General features: G+C 42.1%; 1 protein-coding gene across 1 annotated transcript in view; it reads left to right on the top strand.

Moving 5' to 3' along the window:
- Nucleotides 1–13,683, top strand: part of GRB2 (growth factor receptor bound protein 2) — a 50,578-nt gene that overhangs the window by 30,536 nt on the left and 6,359 nt on the right. Inside the window, exon 3 of the mRNA XM_080560782.1 lies at nt 8,552–8,649. Within this exon, the coding sequence (XP_080416908.1) occupies nt 8,552–8,649 (98 nt within the window). The remainder of the gene's footprint in view (nt 1–8,551; nt 8,650–13,683) is intronic.

Raw genomic sequence — 13,683 nt, 5'->3', positions numbered from 1 at the left:
TGTAGTGTGTTAAAGGCAACGTGTGGGACAAATCGCAAGGTTGGTCCTAGTTGTGTTGTGGGTATTTACAGAGGAATTGTTCCTGTTGCGGTTATAGGTGTTTCTACTTCCTCAGAGATGGTGAAGAATAAATTCTCTGATTGTACATTTTGGTAAGAGATACTCGCGCAAAATAGGAGACGTGCAAATAGAAACTGTATCGTATTCAGGTAAAATTGTTATGCAGAGCAAATGAATTTGACAAACTGAATCTAGTCTGACTTGGGACTGCTGTACACATGTACTTTCTCAGGATATCTTTCGAACTTACTGTATGGGACCTGCTGCATTTGTGTGGTAAAGCCATGAAAGGGCAGGCGCGGGTGGAATGGTGAGCACATTATGATTGCTTGTTCTTCGTTACCTTTTTCAATTCTGGTTGATACGCACGCGCCATCAAGTCACGAGTTACGCCAGAGCAGCGTGATTACTGAAGAGAAGTTGCGTAAATGCGAAATGTATGATTTCGATATGCTTGCAAACTACAAAAAGACCACTGCTGGTATTTCTGCAGTGTGTCTTTGTGAAGTTCGAAAGCAACTCTGCAACGCGCTCACTGGAATGCTTGATAGCTTTTTTATTATTATTTACTGGCAGAGTGACTGTTGACCTTCATCCCTCAGAGGCTGTGCCAAGATTTCTTACAAAAGCCTTATGATTTCATTAAAGGCCTGAAAAGTTGTAGTTGGTTGTACTTGTGTAAATAGTCAGGAGCCTATGATAACAGACGTGTTGTGTGCCTGGTATCCATGCTGCTAAATTTGAAGGGATAGCTGGAAACAGCCCCTCTTTTAAGAGGGCCTGGCACTCAGAGCATTTGCATTAGCAGCAGATCCAGGAATAGAAACCAGGAGACCTTATTCTGGCCACTACATAAAAGCAGTTTTCTTCTCAAAATTGAGGATTTATTTGGATGCTTAAGGCAATGTATATTCTGTTCTTTATGTACAGATGGCCATATATGCATTTGGTTTATTTGGGGGGGGTGGATTTTGAATGTTTTGCAAATATAGCAGGATCTTACTCAGAATTCAAGGCTATTTTCTTTCATCACTGAGGGAGCAGAGGATGCCCGAGCTCTCTAGGCTTCAGAGCGTTGCCTGTTCTTCAGCTTCTGTGCTTCACTGGGGGTTCCTCTCCTGGGACCCTGCTAATAGCTAAATCAAACAGTGCTCATCTGTTTACTTCTTAAATAAAATTCAGTGAGGAAAGATGCTCATTTGCAAACAGGTGACCATCCCCACTCTACCTGGGTAAACTAATCCACATGGCACAACAGAAAACTGACAAAATGCCGTGTTCGTCACTGCTTCCAAGTTAAGTGTGGCTTGAGTTTGAGATTAAGGAAGGATGTTTTGTCGTCTGTTTCCGTGATAACATCCTGAGCACTACAGCTAGTTATAAAAGACTGCTGGTCTTTAGTCACTGTAAACTAACCCTTAGTCTGTTAGGGAAAAACAACACTCCCCTTCCTCTTTTTCCCAAACTGTTCTTGTGAATCCTGTATCATTCTGCTCTCTGCGTGCACAAGCCAAGCTGTGCAGCCTAGGCTGCGATAGCAATCTTTTTTCTTTGTTTGCACTCCATTTTGATCAAGTACTGAAATGAGACAGTGCGTTCACCGCAATGTTGAAATGTTGACAGCTGAACAATAATCCTTGCATTAGGAAGTTTGTAAGAATTAGCATTTACTTAAGCACCATAAAAATTACTGAACATAATAGGAATCGCACGTCTGAGAGTCCCTGCTGTTACTGAAACCTTTGGGGGTCTTCTGTAACTACTTCTGGCTCTGTAAAGCTATTTCTGTTTGGGTTGTAAAATCACCAGTGCTGTTTTTTCTGCAGGTTAATGTTCTTTCTGTAGCAGAGGTTTTGCATCCACCTGCTTGAAAATGTGCAATTTGTGATATCTATAGTTTAACCTTTATACACGCGGCGATAGTGGGAGGACTAATGTAAAGAGAAAATTCTGCAATCACTGAGGCTGGCATCTCCAGCCTTCACGAGCAACGTAGGCTGAACAGGTGAATTTGTAATGTTATCTCCGTGTTTGTGCTAGTGGAAACTTCCTACACAGAAGGAAACGTGAGTGAAGATGAGAACTATGGCAAAGTTCTTTGAGCAGTGCTGATGCTTTCCAGGATCTCCCTTAGCTATTTTGGAGGTCACTACAATATACTTCTTTTTTTTTTCTTCCATCTCTATGTCATATAATCTGAAGAAGTTGAGCTATTGAGAAAGATTTGTTGTCTAGGTTGGTCTTTTTTTAATCTGTCTCCTATTATTAGGCGAGGAAAAAAGTCTTTGTAATTGATGGAGGGGTAGAAGGCTTTTGCCACAGGGAAAGTGGTGGCATAAGACTTGTAGGGCCTGAGAGGCAGGGTAAGTTTGTCTGTGCTGAGCTTTGTCCTGGAGGCTAGACGTGATTGTGCCTAGATAACTTAAAGGCGTCTGTTGTGTTCTTGTGTTATGTCCAAAAAATCCAGATGATTTTGAAGTGAAAGCTTGAATGCTAATTTCTAGCTGCATTTCTGTCTTCAGACTTTGCTTTGTTGCCACATTCTTTCTTTACTGTGCTTGCCAGCCAGTGTTTCTGGATTTCCTTGACCACTCCTCACGTCTACCTCTTGTATTTGGAGTTCTCTGTTGCGTGGAATTAAAATTGCACCTTGCCTTTATTTCACGTAGTTCAAATTAACATGCTGTAATATAACACAACGACTTCTCCCCGTCAGACCTTTGTGAAAGTTAGGGGTGTACTGAATTTACCTATAAAAGCTCGTATGGTTGGAATGAGCCTCCAGTGATCCATAGATGTGTGCAACAGGCTTAAAGGAAAATGTTATTTATAGTTTGGAAGGAGACTTAGCTCCTAGACTGGCTGTGCCCCGTGACTTTGATTGTCATTCATGATTTGTAGTCTTTCAGCATTGCTTTTTTATCTTACTTTCAGCTTTCCAGGTTCCTTCAAAAGGAATAGAAATAACTTTATGAAAAGAAGATGCGTAAAGACAGCACTACGTAGCCCAGGCACTAGCTTTTGATTTGCACACTTGGAAACGTGCTCTCTGTGATTCTTGGGTTCAGCTTGGCCTGCTGTGGTCTTTTTGTGCATTTCAAAGGATAAAGGTGGAAGAATTGTTTCTATTAACACATTATCACTTTATATATTGCAAACTACACACCTGATTTGGGTATTGTACTATAATGCTTGGTAGCTGACTGCAGTTCAGGAAAGAATCTTTCACTGGCCATTTCTAGTTACACCTGCTCTGGCTCCTAGGTGCTTTCACAGCTTCCTAGATCCACCTTGAGAGCAAATATTCAGCCTTAAAGGAGTCATGTCCAAACCTGCTGCTTCAGGTTTTGATGTGAAAAATGTATATTTTCATTGTTAGGTGATATTATGATAAATTGTACGCAAGAAAAAGCCTAAAATATTTTTAGCAGTTGGTGTTCTTGAGCTAGTCACCTTCAGTTGTCTGATGTATCTCTTTGCGTCGAGTGTTTGAAGTTGAAATGAACTGTCATCCATGTCATGAGGAATAAACCAGGGAAATAAAGGTTGTGCTTTGCCTTGCCCTGAGTTACAGTGCCATTTTGACTTGCACGCTACCCGAGGTTTTCTTAAGATGCCGTTTCCTCAGTACAGCCGCCTCGGTGGTGGCGTTAGGCAGCCAGAGGGAGGAGGCTACATTTGCTCGGAGGAGGTTCTGCAGCACAGGCATGAGGCAGGGAGGAGATGCAGTTTGCCAGGCAGTGTCTCGGGCTCTCTTACAGTACTATGGAGAGATGAATTTTAATACTCTGTGGTGCCACTGCAGTGACTTTGGGGAAGGAATAAGCCCTAGAATGGGCTGTTGAACTTACTCCATTGAATCCAGCTGTTTGAAGCCTTGTAGCGGTGGCTGCCTGCATGTGATGTGGCTGCTTTGTGTTTGTACCTCTCTCCATGGCGCAGAACAGGAGCTGTTTTCCTCTGAAAGGAAAAGCTGTGTTAAAGCACTTTGGAGTAGGGTGAGAGCTGCCAGTCCTGGAGCCTCCAGCGCTGCTCGATGTCACTAGGACTCAATAACTGACCTCCCAGCCACCATTCCACCCTGGGATGAGTAATTTCTGGGCTTAAACATTTCAATTGCAGCGTTGCTGGCTTGGAATCATTTGTTTACTTTTTTAAATTTAATTCCTGCCCTAGCATGAGTGTTGTGAGCACTTTCCTTGGATTCCTGAGACTTTGAGAGTGTTTTTAATATACTGCCTTGTTTTCTTTGTGGCAGTGTCAGCACAACTTCGTTCAGGAGGAAAACCACATTGGCAGCTAGCAGGTTGTTGTAGTTGAGAGCAGTTGTTACCTTCTGTTTCAGTTAGCACAGCCAGAATCCCAAAACCTCACAGTTCAGGGGAAGCAGCTGGGTTCAGCCAAAACTCAGAGCCCTCTGTGAACAAGTTTCTTGGCTTTTGTCTCGCCAAAACCCAGGCATTCTGATGGATTTGGCTAAATTTGCAAACATGTAAATACGTTTGAGGCCTTATGTTTAGTTTTATGTTTGCATATGGGAGCCAGTCTGCTTGTCGTGTCCCTGTTTAGTCTCTGTGTGTTCCTGAAAGATGCTTGGCTTTGAGAGTATCGGGACTAGTGCAACAATTCATGAGTATGGAAAGGCTGTGCTTAGAAATCTTCACCAGGTAGGGGGTCGAAAGTGGCCAAGAATACTTTCTGCGAGCAGTTTCGGCCAAAACTTCGTGATTGCCTTGTTGTGTAGCTCTTGAGCAGTGCTGTTTCTCCATTTCCATGGGAACAGATGGGCTCTCATTGATAAGAGATCTATTATCAAACCAGGAAACTGGCAGGCAGCAGTTGAGCCAATATTACTGTAAAACGGGGCTGACTACAGACTGAGGACATCACATGGCAGTATGTGTTCGAATGTAGTGGCTAAAAATATCCTTCCTTCTTCCTCCTCTCAGGCACAGATGCCCCAGTGTGAAAGGAGGAGTCGCTCTGTCGTAAGCCTGATTAGATCTGTAGCAGACGTGGGGACTGGCTGCAGAGGAATGCTTTATGGTTTGACCTGTATGCAGAGCAGCAGCTTTTAACAGTTGATGAGATAAATGTGGGCCTTTTAGATTTTTTTTCACAAACTCTGAAGGCTGTCTTGATTTGGAGCAGTAATCTTTGTTTCATTTTGTTGCTTAATTTGTCTGCATTTATTTGCACTTAGGGAAACTTTCAAAGGAAAATTCAGTGATATATGTGATACTTAAACTAAATTTTATAGCTTTGGGAAGTCTAGAAAAATCTTATGATAGTTCAAGTTAGGAATCTTTATTTTTCTTACAGGCATAGAACTGGTTTTTAGGTATTCAGGTAAGAAATTGTAGTCCTGATTATTATCTGAAAATCTGTTGAAGGCCAGCTGGAGATACAGACTAGGTGGACAGACTGGATGCTTGAAATGTTTTGTAGCAAAACAATTTAATTATATAATGTTGGTTCTTTCATTTCGGTGGGTTTAAGGTTAAAAGAAAAAAGAGAGCAATGTCAGGTGTAAGCATCTAGGCTGGATTCCCCAGTGCAGAGATGTCCTCTGTGTTCTTGACTTGCTTTTCAGTTGTATTTCAGTAATGGTTGGTAGTGGCACAACTTTTTGAAAGCTGAAATTTTATCTGACTGTTCTGTAGCTGTCATAGCAATAGGTACCTAACTTTGTAGCAGCCACCAGAATTACTGCCCTGTGCACGTGACTGCAGAGTCGTCCTCAATTTGAGGTGCTTCAGTACAAGTCACTTTTGCTTGACTAAGCACACTGGGAGCAGCTCCAGGGGTGCTTATTCGCGACGCTGTCAGAACAAATGATTTTGTAGACATCTGTATTGTGGAGGTGACTTCTCTTTAAACGAGACTTGAACGTGGAGCTTTCCAAAGACGGTAAATTCTATTGCTCCAGGAAAGGAGCACACTGAAAAGCCCAGAAATGGGCAAACAAAGGTGCCTCCAGGGTGACTGTGTGTGTATAAGCTCTTTAGTACATAGTATAGGACACGGATAGTTTAGCTATCTGCCAGGGTGTGAATGGAGCTGTGACAACTGGTTGAAATAATCCTAGAAAGGACAACCACCTATGAAGATGCTTCAGTCCTGTATGAAGCAGAAAGAAGTCCTTGCGGCAAAGCAAGCCAGGGAAGTGGGGAGCTCTGGAGGATTCATTATCACAGCAGAAGCCCCCTGAACAGGTTGGACATGCACATATGTAGGCAATTCACCTTACCGTGCCTTTCATCCAGCTGTTTTTTCCTGTCACAGAGCTTAATGCATGCCTCAGCAGTGCTCCCTCACTGGCATTTGGCTTCGGGCCAGGCATTAATGAGTACCCCAAGCCCTCTGTGATTTGGCTCCTCCAAACCTATTAGCATATCTTCAGAGCAAGATAAAACTCATTAACATAATTTACATTGGGGGTTTAGAATTTCTGATAATTTGATTCCTACTGCCAAAAGCACAAATATGTGGTAATATTTTTCATATGAAGCTACAGCTTTTCTGTTTTGTTTTTTAATTTTTGAAAAATAGACTGCCATATCCCTTAACTGCACTCCAGTGGTAGTGAAATGGGTTGGTACACAATCTTATCAGGGGTTTGATCTGTGCTATCTCTGATAAAGGAATGGATTCTATTGCATAAGATGTTGCTTATTAGAAATAACAACAGACACGACACATTTTGATGTTATTTTGTACAGTGACTATGGTGATGGTTTCTAGGGCACATAATAACCAAAATCCCTGATCATACAAGCTCTGTGCCAAAATCTTTGTATGGCTGAGCTGTCGATCAGGGTTCCAACCTTTGCCCTCCACCTCCCTAGTCTCTACACAATTCACTTTTTTTACATAGCTGTTCTTAACCTCCGTGTTCCCTGTGTAGTATAGCAGAGCTGCCTGCCGGTGTCATCTGGCTGTACTTCAGATCCTGGAGCTGCATCGGTGTCTGCGCAAAATGCTGTCTTGCAGTCAGTGCAGCAGCTGAGATGTGCAGTTTTCTTGCTTAAAGGCGAGTTAACAGACATCAGCTGGTCTGTGTCAACTCTTCGTGTGCAAGCTTTCACCTCAGAGCCTGTAACAGAGCCACCATTGAACTGCTCATGACCTGTGGCCAGATTATCCTTGCTAAATGGCTGTAATGCTTGTAAATAAATGGAAACCCAAAGTAGTAACTGCATAAAAGTTAGTTTGAATGTCTTTATCCATATAAAAAGGTTTAAGATGCTTTAGTTAGTAAAGTCCCTTCTTCAACTGAAAGTATCCTGAACTGGGTCATAAAAGTGAGTACCTTTGACCTAAAGGTCAGAGGATGTGGCACTGCTGCTGTGCTCCGTGCCTCGCGGAAGCGCTAGCCCCCAAGGGACATCCCTGGGACCATCAGCCCGTTCAGTCGGGAGTTAAGGAACAGGCAGGTAACTGTTACCCACAGTAATTCACAGTGGCATTTTGAATTCTGTTCTCTTTTTGCTTTAACAGATTCCATTTCAGTAGGTGACTAGGTTTTTCTCTTTTAGATCTAGCAGTCAGCAGTGGGGCAGATTAGGGCGTTAATGTCACGCATTTTTGAAAGGCAGCAAAAATTGATCTTCAGAGTTTAATTTTCTGAAGCACTTTTATCAGCTCTAAGAATTTTAAGACCTGCACTTGCAAATTTTTGTCTGCTTTTCCTTCCAAAAAAGAAACAGTGAGATAGCAAAAATGGAAATAATTGTTTATGAGGATTTTTTTGATGGATATCTTTTCTCTTGTTTGTATATAGTCTGTGATCTCTGCGGCTGCATTTGTGTTGACTTTCTCTTTACATTTCCTCATTGTCCTGCGTTCTGGCAACTTTAATCATGTGACACTTTTGTGACTTGAGGCTATAAGTTGTTTTTTTAAACTCACATCTAGCTTTTTGTTGGCCACTGTTGTAAAAGGGAAAAAAAAAAAAAGGAAAGCTGAGCAGGAACGAAAGTGCTGGAAAAAAGTATTGTTGTGGTGCTTAATTTTGAAAGGGGCGTGAGCAGGACCTATGTGATGGTTACTTCCAAACCCAAATAAATCCTTTTGGAGAGGGGTAGTTTCAAACTATAGCGTGGTTTTCTTTGTGGAACCTCATACTACTTTGTTCCAGAGGCTATTTTCAGTTGGTGTACCTGGCTTGTTAATCGCACTGTACCACTTAGCAGGGATTCAATGAAAAATAAAACAAAATGTTTAGAGTAAGTATGTTTTGAAGTATTGGTTCCTGTGAAAAAGCATGGTGTTCTGTCTGTTCTTTGGCTATTTTCAATTACTGGTCCAGCTTCTTGTTCTGAAAAGCTCATGAGATGCAGTGGAGCAGGATGGCTGGCAGCTTGTTTTTTATGGGTTTGCCTTACAAGAGCAGTCTTGGCAATAAGAACTGGAAGAATAAGGTAATATCTTCACCCATTTTGCTGTAACTTGAAATGTGGTAAGCTTATTATTTGTTTCCTTCCTTCAGGTTTTGAATGAAGAATGCGATCAGAATTGGTACAAGGCAGAACTCAATGGAAAAGACGGCTTCATTCCCAAGAACTACATAGAAATGAAACCACATCCGTAAGTAGAGCTTTGATAGGATCTCTTGATCTTTCCACGTGCTTCCCTTCAAACAAGGTGGTTTGCTGCTGAGCACTTTGCAGATTGCTCCTTACCAGATCTACCAAACTGTATGTCTAGATAAAAGATGGCCATTGAGTTGTATCTCTGGCTGTAGCCTACAATGTTCACAGTAATTTATTTCACAGCTAGCTATGTAGCAGGATATTTGGAAGCTTTTCTAGTTTATTCTCTGGTATTTTGCTGTAGGGTCAGACTGACTGACCTTGGGGGTTGCAGGCTTAAACCAGCAGAAAACTGTTCAGTAGAAACTTGTTACCTGGTGTCCCAGGAAAAAGTGTGACTGTATTCTTGTGATGAATTCTTTATTTTACTTAGTGTCACAGATAAAAGTAAAAATTGAAGCATTTGCAGCTTACCAGAAAAAATGTTTAAGGACATTTGGAGTTAAATTTTTGGTATGTTTGTTGTATTCTAGGTACTGAATCAAAGGATAATTTAGGTTGGACAGAAGCTTCTGAAGGACTGTACCCCAAAAAAAGAGAGGAGGCTGCTTTAGTGCAGCCAAGTGAGAAGTGAAGCAAGGATGTACAAGAAAATTCTGAAATTGTTTAAAGCCTTGTCTAGTTTATCTTGATCTGCTAGTCCAGTGGGGATCATAAATGAATATTGTGATTTCTCCTTCGTTGATTTTGAGTCGTCATGCATCTTCTAATAACAATTTTGGAAGCATTTGAGTTATACTGTGGTCTTATGTTGACATTCAGCTTGTTCTGTAATCATCCATGTGTTTTTGTTTGAGTGGGATAGAGCTGTCAGTTTTTCTCTTACTGATAACAAAGGGGAATGAACAATATCCAAGCCTACAAGTGAGTGAGTTTGGTTTCAAAGCATAGTTAGTTTGACCTTTTTTGAAGATGTTTAAACTGCTGATGGCAACTGGATGGCGTTAGCTCCATGTGTCAGCAATGCTGGGGAGTGTATTAGCAACCCTGGGAAATCACACAAAAGTTCACATAGCACAGTGTTTGCTTAGCGGTAATGCAGAGCTCTGAGTAGTCCAGCAGGTCCTACAAAAAGCAAACACCAGGCAGCTGACCAGGTGTGAGAACGAGAATGTTCCTTTTCTCAGGCTGGTATCAGTGTTGCAGGAAGGTACCATGAGAGCTTCTCAAGAGGATTTGGAAAGAAAGCATCTGAAAAAGCCTTTAAATGTTAATTCTGTCAGAGGATCTGAGACTTAAATCCTCCAGCCTCATAGTTTGTTTTAAACAGTGTTCTATCTTGCTTATATTTTGCAAATCTTCCCGTTTGCTTTGTAACTACGAGCAGACAAAGCTGAAAGGGAAATGTGGCATGTCTCAGTCACCAGCTGAGTCACCTGGGTTCTGAAGGGTTAATCCAAATGGCATATCAATTCACAAAGCAAAGAAGTAGACATCAGCATGATACTCAGAAGAGCAGCAGGAAACTCTGGGCAGGGAGGCTTCCTGTGAAGGCACAGCTGTGCAGTTCAGTGGTAGGGCTACCTTTCTGGTTTTAAGGGGGCAGGGAAAGAATTTGCCATCTGTGAAATGGTCTGGATCAGACTTGTGTTCTGTGTGTATTCATAATCAGCTGTTCTTTAAGGTGTTGCTGAAGTCTTCCACATAAATTGCAAAGTAAGAAATGATCCAAACTAAATGGTTGCACCCAGTGAAGCCAAAAGAATTGTCAAGCTGCTGATTGAAAGGAGTCTGAACACAGCGTGAGCTTTGCGTTGTACCAACTGGTGCATCGCCCTCTGTGCAGCATCAGCAGTAATGTCTGCGTTTGGTTTTGTAGTGCTGACTGGATGAGTTTCTATATTACAGAGCTAGTTGGAGAGGAGTGTTGTGGTGTGTTATCACGCTTAGCCATTTACTAGGCAAGCTATGGGAATGTCAGTTTCTTTGGCCTAATTCTCTAGGACACGCTGTGATTTTTATTAATTTTTTTCAGTCATTCCTTAGGAAAGATTCATACGTGCAGAATATTTCTGATGCTTTACGAGTATGTTCTTAAATGGACAGTAGTTCCTCAACATAACTTTGGTCTATGGGGTTTTCTTTCTCTTCATCTTTTTTTATATTTAAAGTCAAGCTCCTGTTACTCTGTGAATGGCTAAAGTTGCAATGAAATGATAAAGCTGCTGTGACTAAAAATCTTCCTATTTAAATTAAAATGCCTTGGAAATAGCTGGCAGAAAACTTTAAGGATTTGATATTGTTGTTTTGGAAGTGTTATTTTCATTAATCAACTTGTACGCTTCAACTTTCTAACGAGTCAATAAAATTGAGGGGAAAACAAGGATAAACTTGTGAGGCTTCAGGAAGGATGACAGAAGTTCTTCTGAGCTCTTCCAGGTTTCTGTTTTCCAGAGATGAGTGAATTTTTTATTTTATTTTTTTAAGCTCAGGCTTTCATTTGCAAGTCACATGTAATTGAGAATTATTTGAGAACCAAACAGAATTAAAACACGTTGTAAACAAGAACTGTGTCAGGATATCTCAAGTTGTAATAGAACGTTTGCTTTATGTAACATTTGGCAGAGGTGGAATTAAGGGCTTTCTTATCTCCAACTGTGCCAACAGCCCAGAAAACAAAATACTACCTTTGAATTCTGAAGGAGTTTCATGTAATGGTTTCTCTTGGTTGATTTTGGAGGCAGTGCAGTACAGTGTGAGACAGGTTGGTGTTCTTCCTTCTGGCTCTGCCAGCACGTCAGGTACTGAGAAGAGCACAGGTGCTAACCCATGGAGAACGTACTAAATGCTTGACTGCTTTGTCACTAGAAGTAGGCTGGTTGTAGGAGAAAGCTTTTCATTCCCATTCCCGGGGGTAGGGGGAGTAAAAAGTGCAAAATAAGACCTGCCAGTAAGTTTGTAAATAGGGTGCATCGTTTCACGTGCCAACATAGCTTTACATAATGGAGCTGCATAGTTAAGCGGTGTGTATAGTCCCCTTACAAGGGAGATGTCCTGGGGTGGTTTGATCTAATGTTGCATGTAGTAAAAGTACCTTTGTGGTTTCATCGTGTTCGATGTAATATGGGGCATGGTTTTGTGTAGCCTCCTGTGGGGAGCAGATGCTGAAGACATCTAGTGAGAGGAGCTAGGGCTGCCAGTAGCTGAGAGGCTGGTAATCAGGTAATCAGGTCCTTCACCTCTAGGGATTGTTGCTGCTTAGAGAGGGGGACTTTGTGGTCTCATGAAAGCTTCAACCTCTCTCAGGAAAGGCTCTATTTCAGGGAGGGTTTTGCAACTTCTATTTGTTACACCAAAACCTTCATTGTGGAAAGTAAACCTTTTGAGTGGAGCTTTTGTTCTTAAATGCTCCTCTCTATGGTCAGTCTCCTGCGTGGTTAAAGGGTGTGGTAAGAGCTTCTATCTCGTACGATCTGTTACTCGGAATTGCCAGCTGTGCTTTTTGGTTGTGCAGACAGCTCTGCTCTTCCCACACTGCGTGACCTACTGCTCAGCCCTTGTTTGCCTTTAGTCTTGGATTAGTCTGGAAGTGCAAATGGGAATGTAGGTAAGGATCCTGTGACCAGGGGCCGTTGGTCGGTGCTACGATATAGTTGCCTGATGTAGGTTCAGTCTTAGTGCCACAGAGGTGGGCAGCCTGTGCCTTTGACTTCTTTGCAGCTGTCAAGAAGCTGAGATGCGGCTTTCACATGCAGCTATTTTCATGGAGCTGCTTATGTGAAAGCTGTTAGGTTGTCGTGACTGCAGGAGAAAGCAAGAAAATAGGCGGCTGAAACAAGCATTGCTAGCACCTTTCCTACCTTTCCTAGAACCGATTTGCATGCCCAGCTCAGCAGTGATCCACAAAGAAGCAGAGGGAACTTGAGGGAACTTTTCTCACTTTGCATGTAACTCCACTCCTGGCACCTGCTTGAGCTTTGCCATACAGAATCTGTCTTTGATGACAGTGCTCTGGTATGCTGATCGCTAGGGTCAGAAAGGTTGGACTCTGCGCTGCAGGAATAACCGGCTGCTGAATGAAGCTACTCGTTCTCTCTGTCAAGTGATCATGTCTTGCCACCAGATCTAAAAGAGGCTAGAAATTGTTTTTGATATAAAATGCACTTTCCGTTTGTGCAGGATGGGTCAATCCATAGACAGGATCTTGTTTCTACAGCTGTGATGTTTCTGAAGAAACCTGTGAGTGAACTCCCAGTGTTTCCCTTGCGTTTTGCAACTATTACATAGATATATTTTTAAGGTTCCTACCTGCTAAAAGAGCGATGTTTCTGTGCTTACTCCTTACATGTTCTGTATTGTCTGCTTGGCAAATTGTGACTAGGGCAGGGGTGGCTTCTCCTTGGGGGGCGTAAGTAATAAAGGTGTGTGTAACTACTCTTCAGTGGTTATCTTGGGGCAGTAATAGTGAAAAATTCTGTGATGTCATAGAGAAGTTCAGTGCTGACTAGCCACCAGTGCATGGGCTCCTTTGTAGTCCCTGAACTGATGGTATCATACAGTTTGGGCAATTAAAAGCTTGCATGTTTGTATGGAGACATGAGAGTTTATCCCTTAGCGACAGAGGAAGACTTAGGAGTTGAGCTTCTTGCTTGAGCTAGGCATCTGTTTGTCCTCAGGTTACAGGGCCTGATTGCTAAGATACCAATGCAGACCATAGCAGACATTTTAACTTTGTCCCCAGGTTGTAGCTAGTTCCCATGGTAGTCTTTTTAGTCTCACCAAGTAGGACTTTGTGAAGCAGCTGTGTACATTAGGTTCTTGTGGTTATATGTATGCTAAACATCATAAACGTCTAAAGGGTAGAGTACGGTGCAAAACTGTGAATAACACATGAAATTTTGAGCAGTTGGGTTATTTCCTCCTTCTGAAAATAAATCCTGTAACTTGAGGGTTTCATGCTTACCACATCTCTGCTTTGCTAAATTGGGTGAAATAGGGTGATTGCGAGCGTATCATGGTAGCTTCGTTGCCAGGAGGAAACATTCTGAAAATGGTTCAGTAGCCTGTAGTAGGGTAGCAATGAGGTAGG

Source organism: Anser brachyrhynchus (genome assembly GCF_964034855.1).
Source record: "Anser brachyrhynchus genome assembly, chromosome: 18".
Lineage (NCBI taxonomy): Eukaryota > Metazoa > Chordata > Aves > Anseriformes > Anatidae > Anser > Anser brachyrhynchus.
The sequence above is the reverse complement of the archived record's forward strand: the minus strand, read 5'-3'. Positions and strand labels throughout refer to the sequence as shown.